Source organism: Lontra canadensis, unplaced genomic scaffold, assembly GCF_010015895.1.
Source record: "Lontra canadensis isolate GAN:19392208 unplaced genomic scaffold, GSC_riverotter_1.0 scaffold34, whole genome shotgun sequence".
NCBI classification, from domain to species: Eukaryota; Metazoa; Chordata; class Mammalia; order Carnivora; family Mustelidae; genus Lontra; species Lontra canadensis.
In genome coordinates this window covers 260133-280016 of record NW_022631028.1, presented here as the reverse complement: position 1 = coordinate 280016, position 19884 = coordinate 260133, and the positions used below count along the sequence as shown (strand labels likewise).

Here is a 19884-nt window from a genome sequence, read left to right as displayed (position 1 = left end):
TAATAAGAATAATAGGAGGAGACTTTAACAGCCCACTTACCTCAGTGGAGAGATCATCCAGACAGAGAACCAATGAGGAAACATTGGCCTTAAAAAATACCTTAGATCAGATGGACTTTATCGATACATACAAAGTGTTCCAATCAGAACAGCAGAATATACATTTTTCTCAAGGGTACATGGAATATTTTCCAGGAGAGATAGTATGTTTGGCCACAAAACACATCTCAGTAAGTTTGAGATTGAAATCAGATCAAGTATCTTTTCGGACAATGATACAAAACTAGAGATCAACTACAAGAAAACTATAAAAAAAAAAACACTACAAAAAACACAGAATCACAAACACATGGAGGCTAAACAACATGCTACAAAACAACCAGTGGGTCAATGAGGAAATTTAAAAATACCTTGAAACAAATAAAAATGGAAGCACAATGGTCCAACATTGTGGAACACAGCAAAAGTAGCTCTAAGAGAAAAATTTATAGTGATGCATGCCCACCTCAAGAAACAAGAAAGATTTCAAATAAATAATCCAACCTTACACCTAAAGGAACTAGACAAAGAACAAAGCCCAAAGTTAGTAGAAGGAAGGAAATAATAAAATCAGATCTGAAATACAAGAAGTAAAATCTAAAAACAAAACAGTAGAAAAGATAAATGAAACCAAGTGTTCTTTGAAGAAATAAACAAAATTGACAAACCTCTAGCCAGATTCATTAATAAAAGAGAGTTCAAATAAATAGAATCAGAAATGAAAGAGAAGTCCCAACTGATACCACAAAAATATTAAAGATAATAAGGGAATACCACAAATAATTATATCCCAACAAATGGGACAACCTAGAAGAAATGGACAAATTCCTACAAACATAAAGTTTTCTAAAACCGAATCAAGAAGAAATAGAAAATCTGAATATACTGATTGTTATTAATGAAATTGAATCAGTAATCAAATAACTCCAACAAACAAAACTCCAGGACCAGATGGCTTCACAGATGAATTCTACCAAACACTCAAAAAAGAGTTAATACCTAGCCTTCTCAAACTATTCCAAGAAACTAAAGAGAAAAGAATGCTTCTGAATTCATTCTGTGAGATATTAACACTACCCTGATATCAAAAACAGAAAATTACAGGCTGATATCCAGAATGAACATAGATAAAAAAAATCCTCAACAGAATAGGAGTAAAAAATAAAAAATAATAAAAATAAAATATGAGCAATCTGAATTTAACAGTACAGTAAAATTATCATATAGCATGATCAAATAGGATTTATTCCAGGGGTGCAAGGATGATCCAATATTGGCAAATCAATCAATGTGATCTATCACATTAACAAAAAGAAGGGGAAAATCATATGGCCATTTCAATAGATGTGTAAAAAGCATTCACTGAAATTCAACATTTAATTGTGATTTAAATTCTCAAAAAAGTGGATATAGAGGGAATGTACCTTGATATGATAAAGGCCATCTATGACAAACCTATAGCTAACATCATACTCATTGATGAAAAGCTGAAATTTTCCACTAAAATCAGGAAGAAGACAAGATGCTCACTCTCACCACTTTTATTCAGCACAGTATTAGAAGTCTTGGTGGTTCAGACAGTTAAGCGTCTGCCTTCATCTCAAGTCATGATCCCAGGGTCCTGGGATGGAGCCCCTTATCAGCCTCTCTGCTCTGTGAGCCTACTTCTCCCTCTCCCTCTGCCTGCCTCTCCCCTGTTTGTGCAGTCTCTCTCTCTCTCTCTCTCTCTCTCTGTGTCAAATAAATAAGTAAATAAATAAAATCTTAAAAAAAAAAAGAAGAAGAAGAAGAAGAAGTTTTAGCCACAGAAATCTGACAAGAAAAAGAAATAAAAGACATCCAGATTGGGAAAGAAAAAGTAAAACTGTCACTATCCACAAATGACATAATACTGTGTATAGGAAACCTGTAAAACTCCACCGAAAGACTATTAAAACTAATAAATGAATTCAGTAAAGTAGCAGGATACAAAATTAATATACATAAATTTGCAAAATTTGTAAATACAAACAACAAACTATCCAAAAGAGAAATTAAGGAAACAATCCCACTTGCAATCACATCAATAAAATAGAATACCTACGAATGAATTTAAACCTGTCGCTTGGAAAACTAAGACTCTGATGAAAAACAGAAATAAATAGAAAGGTATACTTTGCTCAAGAAGTGGAAAGATTAATATTGTTAACATTTCCATACTACCCAAAGCAGTCCTTACATTCAATGCAACACCTATCAAAATACCAATAATATTTTTCACAAAACTGGAACAAATAATCCTAAAATTTGCATTGAACCACAAAGACCTCAAAAGCTAAAGCACCTTGAGAAGGAAGAGCTCAGATGGAGGTATCACACTCCCTGGTTTCAAACTATACTACAAAGCTATAGTAATCAAAACAGTATGGCACAAAAACAGATGCACAGTCAATCAGTGAACAGTATTGAGAGTCCAGGAATAACCCCACACTTATATGGTCAATTAATCTTCAACAAAAGAGGCAAGAATATACAATGGGAAAAAGAAAGTCTCTTCAATAAGGGAAAACTGGACAGCTACATACAAGAATGAAACTGGGCCACTTTCTTACACCATATACAACAGTAAATTCAAAATGGATTCAAGTCTTAATGTGAGACCAGAAACCATAAAACTCCTAGAAGAAAATATAAGCAGAAAACTCTTGGACATAAGTGTAAGCAGTATTTTTTTGGATCTGTCTCCTCAAGCAAGGGCAACAAAAGCAGGATTATATCAAGCTAAAAAACTTTTGCATAGTGAAGAAAACCATCAATAAACAGAAAGACAACCTACTGAATGGAAGAAGATATTTGTAATTGATATAACCAATAAGGGATTAATATCCAAAATATATTTTAAAAACTCACACAGCTCAATTAAAAACAAAAACAAACAAACAAAAAAAAATCCAACTTAAATAGGCAGAGGATCTGAATGGATATTTCTCCAAAGAAGACACACAGATGGCCAATAGATATATGAAAAGATTTTCAACATCATTAAGCATCAGAGAAATGCAAATCAAAACTATAATGAGATATCACCTCATATTTGTCAGAATGACTATCACCAAAAAGAAAAGAAATAACCAGTGTTGGTGAGGATGTGTGGAAAAGGGAACCCTGTGTCCTATAGGTGGGAGTACAAAATGGTATAGCCACTATGGAAAGCAGTATGGAGGTTCCTCAGAACAAATAAAAATAGAACTATCATGCAATTCCACAATTCTGCTTCTGGATATTTATTTGAAGAAAACAAAAACATTAATATGAAAAAAATATGCACCTCTATGTTTACTACAGCATTATTTATGATTGCCAAAATAGGGACACAACCCAAGTGTCCATTAGTAGATAAATTGATAAAGAAGCTATGGTGTATATATACAATGGAACATTACTCAATCCCAAAAAAGGAATGAGATCTTTCCACTTGTGGCAATATGGATGGATCTAGAGGGTGTTTAATAAGTGAAATAAATCAGACAGAGAAAGACAGATACCATATGATGTCATGTGTGTGGGGAATCTAAAAAACAATAAGCAAAATGTAACAGAAACAGACTCATAGAGAACAATCAGAGAATAATCTGGTGGTTGTTAGGAGAAGAGGGTCTGGGCTAAATAGAGGAAGGGAATTTAAAGGTATAAACTTCCAGTCATAAAATAAATAAGACACACAGGTGCGTGTACAGCATAGCGAATAATAATATTGTAATATATTTTTTGGTGACAGATGGTACTAGATTTATACGGTGAACTCTTTGTAATGCTAATAAATGCTGAATCACTGTGTTGTATACCTGTAACTCATTTAATATTGTACATCAACTATACTTCAATTAAAAAATGACTTCACAAATACAGGTCCTCACTTTTCCATCACTGGGATGGATTCCACCCCAATTCAAAGATTCAAGATTCCTTTCAACCAGGCCTACACCTTACTTCTTCCTGCCCATCCGGCCTTTATTACATGTTTTGGGCATTGGCTGTACAATTTCATGTAAACTCTCATTTAGACCTGTGATAAACAATCCAGGGAATTATAATAAATCTTCCCAGTTTGGGTACATTGAAGAGTTTAAGTGATGTGTCCAAATTCACTTGGCCAGTAAGTAGAAAGCTGAGTGCTCTGATTCCAAGTGTCATGCTCTTTTTGTGCATAGTCAGATGACAGGTAGGAAGTTATACCAGGACAGGAATCTCTCTCTCATTGATGACTGCCCCCCCAAGAAGGTACTTTCTCTCTTCCACTAAAATTTACTATACATTTCCTTTAGTTTATCCAGAAGGCCAAAGGAAGGAATAGCTTCAGGCAGAACTGGCTTCTGGAATTCTGCATCCTTTCTGCTTTGACTTCCTTGGAACCTGATAAAGAGGTTGTAGGGACCTGGTGTTTCTGCGGGCAGCATTGTCATCATCACATGCTTATAGAAGGCATATGTTTGTCCTTTCTTCCTAGAAGAGAAGGAAGGCAAGTGCAGGGCAGCTTTCCTCTGCTGAAACCTTGTGCTGTAATCTATCAATTTAGTCACACCCACGTGCCACATATCATCAGACAGAGATGGCTGTATGAGCCTCCACTGTGAATATCAGACCTGCTGTCTTGAGAGTTCCATGAATAGGGGCGCCTGGTTGGCTCAGTGGGTTAAGCCTCTGCCTTCGGCTCAGGTTGTGAATCTCAGGGTCCTGGGATCGAGCCCCATATAGGGCTCTCTGCTCAGCAGGGAACCTGCTTCCCCTCACTCTCTCTCTGCCTGCCTCTTTGCCTAGTTGTGGTCTCTGTCTGTCAAATAAATAAATAAAATCTTAAAAAAAAAATCCATGAATAGGAGCACCTTGGTGGCTCAGTCACCTAGGCATCTAACTCTTGATTTCGGCTTAAGTCATGATCTCAGAGTTGCCCTGCATTGGGTTCCATGCTGGGTGTGAAGCTTGCTCTCTCTTTCTCTCTGCCCCACCCCACCGAAAAAAATGTTCCATGAAGAGGTCTAAATTCCTTTTTTAAAATGTGGTAGAAAAGACTTCTTTATCCCTGTTCAAACATTTTTCCAAATCCTCTCATATTGATATTAAAATGTCCTCAAATTTCACCTAGGAATTAAGTCTAAGTTATTTAAATTGTGTGATCAGAAGCTGACATTGGAGCTTAAACAGACAGATTGTGGCATTAGTGGTACTGTGATATTTGCCAATTCTTTTGGTCACATTTTGAGGTAAAATTCCAAAATTCGTGAGCTAATTATATAAGACAAATAATACAGCTTTTGTAGTATTCATGGCAGAGTTCTGGGAGTGAAACACCATTGGTTTTTCACACTATCAAGTAAATGTGGAGTTGCCATTTAAACCCTTATTCTCTGCAGAGCAAAACTATCATCTCATATCATGGTCCTGTTGCAGACATTGATGAGACTATGCCCCCAGGAAAGAAACAATGTCCAAATATTTCCCTGATGGCAAGTTTCTGTTCCACACATTGCCAAAAATCAGATAAAAATAGAATCTTCTCCAACCAGATAATGATACTACCCACCTCCCTGCAGCTTACAAATTAATATTTTGTACCTGGCATTCACCCTGGGTCATGAAGTAGCAATGTCCAGGCACACAAAAGTTTGCTTAGGTTTTTTCACCTGGAAGAATGTGTGTACAGAACATCTCTGTGACTCTGACCTTTGCAGGTAGTTAACAACCCAGGAAAATCTGAGTTCAAGCAAAAAGTCTAAATCTTGGGGCATCTGGCTGGCTCAGCTGGTTAAGTAAGCATCTGCCTTTGGCTTCAGGTCATGATCCCAGGGTCCTGGGATCAAGCCGCATTTCAGGCTCCCTGCTCATTGGGGAGTCTGCTTCTCCCTCTGCCCCTCTCCTCCACTTGTACTCTCTCCCTTGCTCACTCTCTCTCTCTGTGTCTAATAAAATAATCTTTTTTAAAAAATCTAAATGCTGAGGGGATCCTCTGAAGTTCATGAAGTCAAACCTCTTAAAAATGGGTTTGAGTAAAGAAGCCAGTCCTGGAAGTTATCATGTCTGTGCCCAAAATACCTTCTAATTTGTGTGATGCTGAGTTTTACAAACTATTTACCAAGACTTTCTTTCTCTCATTTAATATGCCTACCTTTCCTCCATCACTCCCTGATCTTCACCCAATGCCCACCATTGCACAGTCCACGTTGACGGGTAACAGTGGAACGCTCATTGCTGTGGGGGGCTGGGCTTTCCCTAGTCCTCTGCTGAATGCTGAGATGGAGTGATGCGGATGGGTGGGCCATGTTGAGGGTCTCCATAAGGATTGCCTTGGTTCTTTGCCATTTGGGGCCAGATAGTTCTGCCCTATCCTATGGTAGCTAAAAACAGGGGCTCTAGGTTTCAAATCCAATTCTACGAGTTATTGTTTTAATTTCTATGTATTATTTTCCTTCAGAACATGGGATTAAATAACAGCACTAACCTTAGTTGTTGGAAGAATTAAATGAGGGAAAGCACGTAAAGCACTTAGCTTAATGCCCAGGATGCAATTAACAGTTGTAAATGCCAGTTAGCATCATGGTCTTTAAGACAGTCATCATCATTATTATTGCTATTGTTATTGTTAGAAGAGCTGGTGGTAGCATGGCGCCTGATAAACCTGGATATGGATATGTGTGCCTGCATGTATGTATATGTGTATGTATATATGTATGCATATGGGTGTACATATGGATATAGTGTGTGTATACATATATACTATGCATGTGCTGATTTTATAGACATATAGTCAAAAGTATTGGTATTTGCTATTATCTTTCATTCTTCACAATAACTCTCCACTTCAAATATGGAAACTGAAATTCAGATACGTGAAGAAACCTGTCTAAAGTCACACAACTAATAGGAAGTAGACCCAGGATTCAAAGTCAAGTTGATTTCACCCATGTGGACTGGATAAGATTCCTTGGTGCCCTTTGGACGCTGCACATGCCTCTTTCTTCATGTGTCACTTGGTGTTTACTAGATAATTTGCTGGCACTCCCCTTCACCCCATTCTACTGCCTCTTTCATCCCCAGTGATGACATCCACACCATCTGACACATGATAGGAGCCCAGGAATTGCTTGAGAGATTGTTTTGAATAAGTGCGACACTGTCGCTGAGCTTTGTATCTAGAAAGTGTCCTTCTGCCACATCTTCCTTCTGATCGTCTATCAGTTTGTCATTTGAACCTTTGGAATCTAAGCATGGTCTGAGTGGCGGTACCTTTGTCTGCTTTTACATGTACCCACTTCCTCCTCTATGGATAAAAATGCAAAGACAGAAAAGTAGATGGCTGACAGAACTGTTAGCACTTTCAAATGCTATTTCTCAAGATGTTCCAAAAAACCACTCCGCGTGGCTCGACATAAATAACCCTGTTAGGAATTGTCCTTGGGAGGCCATCCCCATTGAGGAATGGTATCAGTCCTGAATGAAATAAATTGACGATAGAGATTTTCTTTGGAAGACTTTGTCCACCCATATGCTATGTCTCTCATAAAGCGATATGAATAAACAGTGTTTTTGTCAAGGCTAATTTACTTTTATGCCTGGGAAAAGTAGCAATCAAGATGGACGACTACATTTTCCTCATTTTGGCACAACTTCAGCTTTAAAATGTGTTTGTAATGGGTCTGCTGCCGAAAACTCCCCTCAAGAACCTCAGGCTAGATTGACAGCATGCTATTTCTTCTCAAGGCTTTAGTACCCAAGGCAGAAAAATGTCCTTGTTTTCCCTTGCAGACTTGAGTTTTATGAGCCTCTTTTTATGATGTCATTAGGAACTGTCTAAGTTCTGGGAGGAGTGATCATTCTTTGGATTTTTCCTATATTCTGCTGCATCAAGTTTGTTGGACTCTAACTCTGGGCTAAAATGGTATTGTCTGTAACCACTGGGTCTTCTTGCAAAACCTCAAGACTATGGAGTTAAGAGACAATGAGTGAGTCCTAAAGGTGGGTGTGATAAAACGGGATGGTAAGGTCTCTCAGTGCTGATTAGTAGGAAAAGAATCCACTTCACAGACACGACGGTTTTTCTCTTCATCTCCGTGGCAACTGCAAGCAAGGCTAGCAGTTGCCAGTAAAAATTGAGAGATACCACTTACCCATTTTGCCAAGCATTCCATATAGTTATGAGGCTTGAGCCCCAACATGAGGAGTAAAGAAGTCAGTGGAACAGACCTCAGGCTGCTGGTATATAACCTGCTTGGTGTCTTCTAACATGGCCTTGGGGACCACTTTTTGACCATGAATTAACTTCCCTCACTCTTTCCTTTGCTCTCAACAAGATGAGAAAATATTTGTGGCCATGTACAGTAATACAGACCTTCTTAGATTCATGGTTACTTGTATATTTTTCATGGAAAGAAGAAAAGAACAATGATTCTGTCCCAGCCAACTCAAGCTGGTGGCAAACTCTTCCTCATCCATCAGACTCTCAGCCTGAGGATCGCCTCCTCTGGAAAGCCACTCCTGATTCTCTCAGCTCTTGCCTGTCTCATGTCTCATACCCTGCTGTTACAACATCTACCTTGTTGCTTCCCCAGTAGATCTTTCTCCCCACTGATTGTAAGCTTCAGGGAACAGTCCACAGCCTTTCATCATGATCCCCCCAATGTCTAACACTAAACCAGGCACAGTGTTGGTGGTAGTAAATATTTTCTAAGTGATGGTGGACCAGCAGCCAAGTCCTCACATCTCTGTGGTCTTTTTCATAAAGTTTGTCGAAGTCTTTGAGGCTCACAGTTATCCCGGATTGAGTCCAAGAATGATAAGAAGAAAAAGGAAGCCTACTGTGCAAAATTTTAGAATTAAGATTCTTGCCTTGAATCATTACTAGTTCTTGTTGAGCTCATCAACCTAGTATGTTATTTCAGAGGTGTCTATCCTGCTTCTCCTTTTACTTTCACCCACAGTGTGTTTAGAAACATTCACTGGTGGACTGAGCCCAACCATAAAGCAGGAAGTGATTATACTAAAAGGCTCCAGAAGGAACAAGCACTCAAAGGTTGCTGGGTAGATTTCAGACCCCTATGCTCATTTACACAGAAAAGCAGAATCTCACTGTTCTTCCAGAACTATTTCATCATCTCTCCACCTCCACCTCATGACTGAGTTTCAGCTGCATTGATAACTTAATATGGACAGTTTGACAAGCCATCCATTCATTCATCAACTCATATGTGTACTTACTATGTGCCAAAGATTATTCTAGAGAATAAGAATTCACCAAGGGTATCAAGACAGACATTGTGGCCTAGCGGGAAAGATACACAATAAATAAATTTCACCGTTTTCTATTAATTTTAATAAGTGTTACCAAAAAGTTGAGCCTAGGTATTATAAGAAAGTATAATAAAGGGATTCACCTAGGGAAATAAAATTTTGAGCCTGAAATACAGAAGATGGCAAGATGACTGAGAATTACCTAAGGAGGCAAAGGAGAAAGGGGAAGGCTTATGACAGCCGCTGGATAGGAAGAAGACTGGCATAGCACAAAGACATCTCCAAGCTCTATACAGAGAATTTACGATATGAATTTTAGTGAAACTTCTATGGTAGCAAGAAAGAAATACCCTTCTTAGCTAACTAGTGTGTGAGGAGACTTATTGAAAGGAGAACAAAAGAATCTCAAAAGATCCAACAGGAAAAATAGGTGGACTTTATGGGAATTAGAAAAACAATAAAAATTCAGAGCTCCTTTTTGTCACCCTAAATAACTTCTTTTTTCCTCTCCTGTCTCCCACCTTCCTGCCTTTCCTCCCTCCCTCTGTCAGACTCTACCTCTATCCTCTCTCTACCTCCTTCTCTCACTTCTTTGTTAAGTGTCTTAGTCTTTCACATGTTCCAATATGGCAGCTATCCATGAGTCTACATGATCTTGCTATTTCAGCTCCACTGATAATTGCAATCTCAGTATCTCTCAGTTCACTTGCTGGAGAGGGTAAATTCAATTGACTGTTGTCCACTTAATTGAATTAGTTGGTTGATTTGGGTTCCACATACTAGGTACCCACATACTATGCATCTTGTTTTTTTGGCCACCCAGAATTGGTAAACCAATTCATGTCCCATGTGATCCAGGTGGAATTCTATCCTCAGCCACAGGGATGGAGGAAATAACTCATGCCTAAGCAACTCAACACAACATATCACCAGCCATAAAAGGTGGTTCAGAGTATGTCATAAGTCGGACTTTGGGTGAGAATTTTGGAATAAGAGACATTACAAGAAGAGATATTCATCCTTCCTTTAGATAGCATAATGTGATGTTATAAGGTACAGATCTTTAGCAACCCTTCTGTGACATTAAGGGGAGCCAGACTGAGCATTGGACCAACCCAAAGAAACCCAAACCAAGATTTGGGAGAAAAATTCAGTTGTGATATCATCTGAGTCCTGATTCCAGCCTCCCTGGAAGCTGGTCTACCCCCAGGACATTTCAGACCAATAAATTTCCTTCATTGTTTAAGCCAGTTCCAAATTGGGTTTTTCTGTCACTTGCATCCCCCCCAAAAAAAAGTCAAACTGATGTGGCTTGCCCCTCAACCTGATCAGTATGAACCAAGACTAAGGAGGGCAAGTTCATGTTTCAAGTGGAAAATGATTCTTTGAGAAGGTGATTAATCCAAATTATATTTAAGGCACTTGGACAACTTAGAGGTATAAAGAAATTAAATAGCATAGCTAAAGCATGTTGCAATTACAACTGAATTCATAAGCAAGGAAGGAAAAAATAGAGGTCAGTTTTTATACTGAATTCCTTTAATCTTCTTTTCTAAAGAATTTTAATCATGTCTTTCATCACTTCATTAATTTTTTTAATTTTTCTTGAAAACAGTATTCTTTCTACTATTCCTTTTAGAAATAGCTACAGGCTATGTTTGAAACATCTCAAATGAGCTCCTCTTGAATTATTCATGTGAGAAAATCTCTATATGTATCCAGAAATAGGGTGTCTTTCTGTCTCTAAACTTAAAAACAACTGATTGCATTTTGCTAAAAAGAAAAACTGTTTCAACCGAAACCAGATTTAAAAAATATCACCCCATTTTTCTTTCCACAAATCAAATTTGCTGGAGAAAACTGGGGGGAAAATTGGACTATAATAAAACATTTGACTCTTTCTTACTATATGTTTATGTATATATCTCTCAGCTGTTAGAGATTGTAAATAACTAGAAGGCAAGCAGCTATCAACTCAGCTAGGTTGAACATTTTTCTAGCACAACACCACAATATCTGAGCAAAATTTCACCAGTGGTAGATGTTATAATTCTGGGCTGTAAGATGGAAACCTTCAATGTAAATCAGGTCTCTATTTATTTTTCTGCTCATACTTTTCTTTTTCTTTTTAAGGAGCGCAAATTTCCCAAGTTTGTATCCAAAGAAATGGAAAACATGTACATTGAGGAGCTGAAGTCATCGGTCAACCTGCTCATGGCCAACTTAGAGAGCATGCCGGTGTCCAAAGGCGGCGAGTTCAAGCTTCAGAAACTCAAACGCAGCCACAATGCTTCCATTATTGACATGGGCGAGGAGAGTGAGAACCAGCTCTCCAAATCAGACGTTGTGCTATCTTTCTCTCTGGAGGTAAAAAGCCCTAAACCCTTAAACATCTTCTGGCACAGCCAGCAGGATGTGGGTGATTAGATGCACCACAGCTAGCTTGCTTTCCTCCTTGCACCCCCAGACCAGTTATTAAAATAACAGCTTGCTAAGCATAGGTCAGCTAATCAGCAAGTGATTCCCCATCTCCAGGAGCCCATGCTTTTCTTAAGGAAATGCAGTCTTAAGAACCACCTACTTAATTTAATCTTGCTTTATTTTCCATCTTAAAGCAGTGCTCAAGGATTTTGTAAAGACCTTATGCAATCTAGAAAGTTTAAAATTTTGGCATCCTGTGTCATAGTTATGAGAGAAATACCTAGCATCATTTGATGAGTTGTAGATTTTCTTTCCTGTCATGTTTCCTGTTGGCTACACCGTAGAGAGCCTCTTATTTCAGTGGAGACTTTTTTACTGATCTCATCACCTGAAGAAAGAACCTGTTCAGACTGGGACTGTGGCAGAAGGCTCCACATGCTAATAAATTTCTCTATAACTTCTACTCACGTTTGTTCTTCATACATGTAATTTAGGGAGTGGATCCGATCTGGCTACATTGGAATTGCCTGGGAAGCTGGTTTCATGTGCAGATTCCCGGCATCACCCAGACCTACTGACCCAAATCTTGAGGCAGGGGAAATACAACCTGCTGCAGTCACTTTGGAAAATAGTTTGGTGGTTTCTCAAAAAGTTAAACATAAACTGGGGCACCTGGGTGGCTCAGTGGGTCAAGCCTCTGCCTTCGGCTCAGGTCATGGTCTCAGGGTCCTGGGATTGAGCCCCATGTTGGGCTCTCTGCTCAGCAGGGAACCTGCTTCCCCCTCTCTCTCTGGCTGCCTCTCTGCCTAGATGTGATCTCTCTCTCTATGCCAAATAAATAAATAAAATCTTTGAAAAAAAAAAAGTTAAACATAAAATTACCATGTGTAGAATGCAACTCTACTCTTAGGTAGCTACCCAAGAGAAACCAAAACACATGTCCCCATAAAATCTTGCTCCCCAAATGTTTATAGCAGCATTATTCTTACTAACCAAAAATAGAAACAATCTATATGTGTATTCACTAATAAATGGATAGACAAAGTGTGGTACATGCATACAAAGAGTTACTACTCAGCAATTGAAAGAAACAAACTACAGATAACATGCTTTGATGTAGATGAATGTCAGAAACATTCTGCTTAGTGAAAGAAGGCAGACACAAGAGACACATGTTGTTTGATTCCATTGATATAAAATGTCTAGAAAAGGCAAATCTCTAGATTTTAGAGATTTAGATCAAATTAGCATCGCCTGGGGCAAGAGGTGAAAATGGACATTAGATTAGAAATTAGATTAGCGTCGCCTGGGGCAGGAGGTGAAAATGGACATGATGGACATTACTGGAGGAGATAAGAATGTTCTAAAACTAATTTGTGATGATAGTCATGCAACTTAGTAAATTTACTAAAATCATTGCATTGTACACTTGAAATGGGTTAATTATATGATCTGTAAAATATGTCTCAGTGGTGTCAGAAGGAATCTCTGGGTGGGATGCACCACAAAATGCACATTTTAATAAGCCACCCAGTGCCTCTTCTGTGCCCTGAAGTTCGAGAACCATTCGTAACTTTTTCAAGCTCAGAACTCCACAAGGATTTTACAATAGCTTTGGACTTGGGAAGACCAAGAAAATAGATCAAATTTCTGTAGATTTAGTTAGGATTTGTGAAGACTAGGTTAATTTTCTAGAACATCATTAATGCTTGCTGTGAATTAACTGCAGATAATATGTTTTACTATGCTCAGTTCTGATCAAGATAGTCATATTACAGTGTTTCAACATGTATTTTGCAGTTGGAAGAAGCAGTATTCACTTAAATATAGGGCACTTGGTGTGTGAAAAAATCATCAGTGTAATTTCACAGAAACTTCCTTCTTTTCTTTCTTTTTTAATACCGCCACCTGAGGTACTGAATGCTTTTTCTTAGGTGTCTTTGAATTTGATTATTGCCAATTAGGGGTGGCAATTTATTCTGTACTGGCTCTTGTCTTTGTACAGAAAGTGGGGAAAAACGTGGTTTATTGATTTTCATGAAGTTTTTAAATCCGTAATTTCCTAATTCTTTACCAGGACTCAATATTATGCAGCTGATTATCTGAAATATAGATGTGAGTGAGTCCCCAACCACACTCCCGTGTGTACATGGTTCAAACAGGCTTTAACGTGTAAGCACAAGTACAGAATGAAATGCCCTAAGCTTCCCAAATACTTTTTACTTGGAACAGCAAATTGCACATATACTAAAACTGCCAGCAGCAATCATTGTGCATCTGTATGTTGGGTGACACGGTGGGGGGATGGTGAGAAGAGGGAGATAGAGGAAGGTGATCTCATCAGGGCAGACTGGGTTTGGATTTGCAGGTTGGTACAAGACATGTTTCATGCACGTCAGAATTGCAAGGCTGGGGAGGAGAGTTATGTAGAGCAGTGAACCGCAGCAGGAGAACTGAAGTCCAGGTTGTCCAGTGGCACAGCCTTGCACAGGGGAGTGCTCTGACGGGCCTATATAGAGTACCATTTGCCTGCTTCGCATCATAAACTCCATGAGTCCTCACAACAGTCTTTTGAACCATTTGCAAATGTGAGAAAAAAGCCACAGAGAGGTTAAGGAACTTACAAATAATTATACAGCTAGTGAAAATGCAGATTCAGGATTTGAACTAAATCTTTCAAATTACAAAAAAATGCTGTTCTTGCTCCTGTGCCTCTCATTTCCTCTCATTTGTATGGTTCTTTCCCATATGAACATTCTCATCCATCGTATTTGGTCCTCATGTAACAGCCATGGAGGGATATAGGGCATATGTTATTATCCTCATTTTACAGATGAAAAGACTGAGACTCGGGAGATTTGAAAGAAAAGTGGTCTGACTTCAAGGCCAGGCCATTTGCTCCACATCACATGAGTGAGAGTGGTTCTCAAAGTATAGCTCCTGGATCATCAGCATCAGCAGCACCAGGGGAAATTACTAGAAATAAAAAAGGCTTAGGCTCCATCCCAGACCTGCTTATCAGAAATTCTGGGGGTGGAGCCCAGCAGTTTCTGGGTTTAGAAAGCCCTCTAGATATTTCTGGTTTGCATCAAGTTGGCAAACCACTGGGCTTTTAAACAGCAAAACTGACTTGGTTCAAGGCCAGTGCTATTGTTCTTCCTTGAATCAAGCCCATTGAAGAATTGTACACACTGGATGTTGTATGTAAGTGACAAATCACTAAATTCTACTCCTGAAACCAATATTGCACTGCATGTTAACTAACTAGAGTGTAAGTACAAATTTTGAAATAAAAGAAGGAAGTGTACTTTTTTTTTAAAGATTATATTTATTTATTTGACAGAGAGAGAGAGAGATCACAAGTAGGCAGAGAGGCAGACAGAGTTGGGGGCGGGAAGCAGGCTCCCTGCTGAGCAGAGAGCCTGATGCGAGGTTCAATCCCAGGACCTTGAAATCATGATCTGAGCCGAAGGCAGAGGCTTAACCCACTGAGCCACCCAGGTGCCCTTGGAAGTGTACATTTTTTGCACAACCATATCCTTCTCTATGTGTCCTGCCATTACCTCTTTTGGAGTACAACTGAATGATATTTTAGTATCCCTTGCTTACTATAGATCCCTGATGCAGGTCATTTGTTTCAGATTTTTAAATTGGTATATTTGCTCTATCCGCCCCTCCAGTCCTCTCCCCTCTAATAAATGACAGGATATACCACTGAATATGAGAATCTCGGGTGATTGAATGGAGTTAAGGGTAGTGGTTGTAAGTGCCAAGAATTGTAAATAATATATTTTGGTCCAGCAAAACACCACCTTTTTTCCTCAATCTAGAACAGAGAGTATGCAGCTGCAGACGTGTTTTTGTTTTGATTCAACAATGTTGGCCTGCCCAGAGTTTGTGTATTTTATTCCTCCCTTTTTGGATTATTGTCAAAACTTCAAAATCAGATTTCTGACTTTGATTCTGATTCAAATTTCCATTTTCTGGGTAGGAAAAACTGCAGTATCTGGCAACTCCAGACTAAGGAAAGACAAGGCCACAGTGGGCTGCAACTAGGGGCCAACTGCTCTGTTTAGATGGAGCATATGCTCTCCTATTTTGCCCCAGGCCCCACGACTCCTTGCTGTCTTTCTGCCTCTAATGCTGAATGGTTCTTTGCCCTTTATCTTAACATTTGCTAAGAGAAAAGAGAAAAGTGAATTTCTGGGCCTTTGTCTCTGCCAAGTTCTGAATTAAAAGTTAGACTATTTTTAAAGAAAATAAGACAGAGCCTATTTATTTGTAGAAATGAAAAAGGATCCTGTGCATTCAACCCAGGAAAAGAGAAACCCATTTCACATTACCTTTCTGGCCCTATGAGCTTCTAAAGTGGTGAGGGTTGTCTTTCCATCCAGGAGGCAAAAAGTTACACTATCAAGAATTGTATCTTCATGCTAGACTGGTACCACCCTGGCTGATAGCAAACTGATAGAAACTGCCAGAAACTTGTTGGGTTTTTTGGTCACTTCTTCCCACCTCTATATTTTCTTCTGGGTGATGCTGTCCATGGGCTTTGGCAGTAACCTCCACCATGTGTGATTCTCTTTCCAGGTGGTGATCATGGAAGTCCAAGGCCTCAAATCCTTGGCTCCCAATCGCATTGTTTATTGCACAATGGAGGTGGAAGGAGGAGAGAAACTACAGACTGACCAGGCCGAGGCTTCTAAACCAACGTAAGTTCTGCTCCTGCACTGTTCATCTTCCAGAAGGTGATTCTCATTGGCTCCATTTTGTCTAACTCCAAGTTAAAGGTCTGGTTTCCCCAGAAGGTTCTAGAAGGCATGTTCCCTGTTTGTTTTCCAAACAAGATGACTTGATTACATTCTTATTCGGCAGCCATAATAAGGATTGCAGTTTTTTCAGAGCAGAGAACAGAAGGAAAGTAAAGAAACAATCTCCTTTCTGGAGCTCTATGTAATCACCTTAGTTTCAATCCTTTAACAGGACACGTAGGAAAGTTTGATACAAATCTGTTTTATTAAATTTACTGAATGATATTTCATTCATGGATTAAGAGATTTTTTTCAAAATCTTTCTCTATGTGCCACAATTATGACTATGTCAGTAAAGCAGTGTGTTATTTTAAATATGATATATTAATTCATTTGATCAATGCATATTTGTCAAATGCTCAGTGTGTGTATACAAGGTAGTGTTGCCCAGTGGAGAGGAAGGTAGTCACTGCTTTAGCCCTACAGAGCTCACCATTGAGTGGAAGGATCAGAAATATAATCACATAAATATATAATTACAAATAGTTACAAATGCTGAAAAGGAAAGAGTGCTTTGAGAGGAGGTAGCAGGGGACCTAAGTCACTTTGTGGGGACAGAGTCAGAGTAGGCCTTCTGTAGGAGTTATGAGAAATTTGGGCTTGTATTATAAAAGTTGAATGATATGGGGTAGGAATAGAAAGAGCATTCCAGGCAGTCAGCTTGTATAAAGGCCCTGTGGTTAACGAAGGCCCTATGGGAAAGCAGAATGGAAAGAAGTTTTCGTGGGGCTAGAGCTCAGAGAACAAGGTATGCCAGAAACTGCCAGTGAAACAAGAAGGGACCACACAATGGAGAGCCTTGCTAGACCGTGAGAGGGAAGTACAGAGATAAGTGATCAGATATGTGTTTTTAAAAAATCACTGTGGCTGTAGCAGAGTGAGCCAGAGTTGATGCAGGAGACCAGCTAGGATTCTCCAGCAGTGGTTCATAAGAATAATGATGATCAATTCATCTGGGTCAGTAGACTCTCAGGCCTCAACAATTCAGGAGGGGTCACTTTTTTTTCCCTCCCTAACCACCTATTTCTCTTCTATCCCAATTAAGCCAGCCTAGACTAACGAGCTTTCTTTTTTTATTGTTGTTAATCCATAAAAGTCATAAAAACAGTAACGCCTGATAGCAATGTACTGCCTCTCCTTCCCCAGAGAATTATGAACTATTTAGCAGAACATGAATAACGTACCAGCGTGTTCAAACAAAATGGTTCAAAGAAAGCACTGAATGTTTCCTGGACTAGAAGAAATCTGAGGGCATTGTATGCCTTCGAGTGGTTCTTTGCCTGAGTAGACAAAGGCCTCAGATGGTCGGAAGCTGGGCGAAATTGACAAATGGAAGCGAGATGAAATGGAAACCAATACAACTTGTCACACATTATCTTTCCTCCCTTTTTCTCAACTTAGTTTTAAACTGAAAATGAATGCAGTGTCTTTTTCACTGCCTGACAAAAGTCCTCATTTTCCCCACACCTGCTGCCATGGATGGCGTGACCCTTATCAATGCTATTATGTTACGATGCATTGTTTATACGTGCTTTTACAAATGTGTCATATGTGGGGGAAGAAAAACCTATTTGGTATTTCTGCCAACTTTTTGGTTGTTGGGCCTAATATGGTGTCCTAAGATAGAGAAGGAAGGAGAAATCTCTGATTATTCTAACAGGATGTTGTTTCATATGAACTATTTTATCTTAAAACATAATTCATATCATTTTATTAGGTTTAAAGGTTTCAGCTGCCAGGGTAAATGATGAGCTGATGATTTTCATGTGCTTATGAATGTTTAAAACAGAGTTTCAGATTACAAATAAATATGGAACACTTCGGTCTACCTACTTGAAATACGCATATTTCACATATATATTTACTCATATCCACACATGTGCTTTATTATGTCCATATCCATAAACATCTCACCCTAAAACATTTCGCTTTTCCAGCCAAAGGTATAATATTTTTATTTTTCTTCCATCAGTGAGCAGGTATTACTACCTCACAGAAGATTTGCTTGTTTGCTTGCTTGTTTTTCAATACATGAAGAATGCAAGTTTTCATGGCTAGGGTCCAGTCAAATCAATCAGGAGTGACTACCTTGAGTGCTATGTTAAGAAAAGTTCTGAGGGCAGATCTATATTCAGAGGAAAATAGTGCATGATGAACTTGTTATGTCTGCCAAAGGAGAAGAACAAGTGTAAGTGCCCTGTATATGCCATTTCTTAGTAACCCAAGGAGATATACACAGAGTCTGAAATCTGGCAATGCTTGTTTCCTGCTGTCTCTTTTTTTATCCTTTCTATACGAATTTTCTTTAAACCTCTACTCATCATCCTTCTAAATCTACAGTTCTTTTCCCAGTTCTCTTCGTTACCTTTTTCCTTGTCATCGTTCAGTTCTGGAAGTTTTTCTCCGCCTCTGGCTTGACATGGTTGGATGAATGAGCCTGTTGGTGCAGGTACATTTTCTTCCTCTCTCCCTACTTTGGACTTATTCAGAATCCTATCTTTTTTTTTTTCCTTTGAAACTTATATTCTCCTTTTCTTTGCTACTTCTACTTATAATTTTTCCCATTATCAATCCCTCACTATCATGTCTGCTACTTGATTTTGATTACCCCCAAAAGTATCATTTTGAAGGTTATCTTCCGTCTATCCTAGTAACTCCCCTTTATCATCTGAGAAGTTTAGTCCTTTTTCTGCCCTCCTCATTTTCTGAATCTTGTCTTTGACTATTCTTACAGCCTGCTGATGCCCATACTTTATTTATACATTCTAAAATCAAAATTCAATTCAAGCCAGTTTTATTTGTTACTCATTAATTCTGCTGTTGCCACTACTAGGTATTTTACCCAGTAACTGGAAACCCACATCTTATCTCATCAGGTGTCTACAAGGAATTTGACTTTTGTTTTGTTGTTTGGGTTTTTTGTTTTGTTTTGTTTTTTACCAAGTACAGTCACAAATCCAGAAGTACATCGCATGACCCACTTTGTCCAAGAGTGTGTTTTTTTAGAACTTTAATGTGGAGATGTCTTCACTGAAAACAAGGGCAGGGAGAGTTGTACCATGATTAAGTTTGGGAAATGCAAATCATTTCATCTCTTTATAAGTTTTTCCGTGTTCATCAGCATTTAAAAACCTTTGAAGATTTCCAACAGTAAATAAACCTATTTGCCTTTGATTATTCATAAGTTCCCCAAGCTTATTTCAACTAATACCATTAGCATCCATTGGAAATGCTAGTCTATATTGTCCAAACCTAGTAATGGGAGTTCCAAGTTCTCCCTCACTTCCTAAGCCAGTACTGTCTCTTCACTTAAAACCAGGGCCCCGCGGATTGCATGGAGCACTGGGTGTGG

At 38.8% G+C, this 19884-nt stretch overlaps 1 protein-coding gene across 27 annotated transcripts in view; it reads left to right on the top strand.

Annotated features, from left to right (window-relative positions):
* CADPS (calcium dependent secretion activator) overlaps nucleotides 1-19884 on the top strand; it is a 467297-nt gene that overhangs the window by 216033 nt on the left and 231380 nt on the right. For all 27 annotated transcript variants that reach the window (XM_032867304.1, XM_032867302.1, XM_032867301.1 and 24 more), the window contains exons 5-6: nucleotides 11434-11667; nucleotides 16312-16433. In XM_032867304.1, coding sequence (XP_032723195.1) covers nucleotides 11434-11667; nucleotides 16312-16433 — 356 coding nt within the window. The remainder of the gene's footprint in view (nucleotides 1-11433; nucleotides 11668-16311; nucleotides 16434-19884) is intronic.